The sequence below is a fragment of the Antrostomus carolinensis genome, unplaced genomic scaffold (genome assembly GCF_000700745.2).
Source record: "Antrostomus carolinensis isolate BGI_N321 unplaced genomic scaffold, ASM70074v2 scaffold28658, whole genome shotgun sequence".
In the NCBI taxonomy this organism is placed as follows: domain Eukaryota; kingdom Metazoa; phylum Chordata; class Aves; order Caprimulgiformes; family Caprimulgidae; genus Antrostomus; species Antrostomus carolinensis.
Genome location: NW_010331390.1, coordinates 55745 through 56448, shown reverse-complemented (window position 1 = coordinate 56448; position 704 = coordinate 55745). Strand labels below are relative to the sequence as shown.

Below are 704 nucleotides of genomic sequence, written 5' to 3'. Positions count from 1 at the left end.
GCCGGTACCGAGGGTCGCGGGCGGGAACCTCCTCGAGCGCGCGCCTCTCCGCAGCCGTTCGGTCCTGCAGTTTCGTCACCGAGGCCGTCGATCAACTTTCCGCTTCTCTCACAGCATCCCTCCCCAAAAAAACAAAATAAAAATCCCACCGTTTAAATTATCGATGCTTTGTTTGGACTTTGTCCCAGAACTGCTCGATTTTGACATCTGTTCCACTTACAAATTAAAAAAGTAATTGGGCGGGAAAAGCGGTCTGTGTTGAATCTGCTGAGCTGGAATCACCCCTGGGGCTTCTCTTCACGAATCTGCGTCTGTGAATATCAAATCTCTGTACAAACGCGAGATGGATGAGGAGGCCCCGTTCGAGGCCGAGGAGTTATTGCCCATTTGTCCTTAGCCTATCTTATGGGTTTTTATTTTTTTATTACAGGTTTCCTCCCCGGCGTTGCGGTTGCTGTCGAATGTGCGGCGGTGAAGCGTCAGGCCGGGCAAGAGCGGCGCTCCGGGCCGCGGGCGGGCGGGCCCAGGAGGCGCGATGGCGGCGGGGGGCCTGGCGGGGCTGCTGCCCGCCCAGACACAGCTGGAGTACGCCCTGCTCGACGCCGAGACGCCCCAGGAGAAGGAGAACTTGGTCTACCAGTACCTGAAGAAGATGGATAGCCGGGAGCGGGACCTGACGGTGCCCGAGCTCGGCGGAGGTGGGT

General features: G+C 58.0%; 1 protein-coding gene across 1 annotated transcript in view; it reads left to right on the top strand.

Annotated features, from left to right (window-relative positions):
- Window positions 1-458: 458 nt before the first annotated feature.
- Window positions 459-704, top strand: part of NHLRC2 (NHL repeat containing 2) — a 28328-nt gene continuing 28082 nt past the window's right edge. Inside the window, exon 1 of the mRNA XM_010173208.1 lies at window positions 459-698. Coding sequence (XP_010171510.1) covers window positions 536-698 — 163 coding nt within the window. The 5' untranslated portion in view covers window positions 459-535. The remainder of the gene's footprint in view (window positions 699-704) is intronic.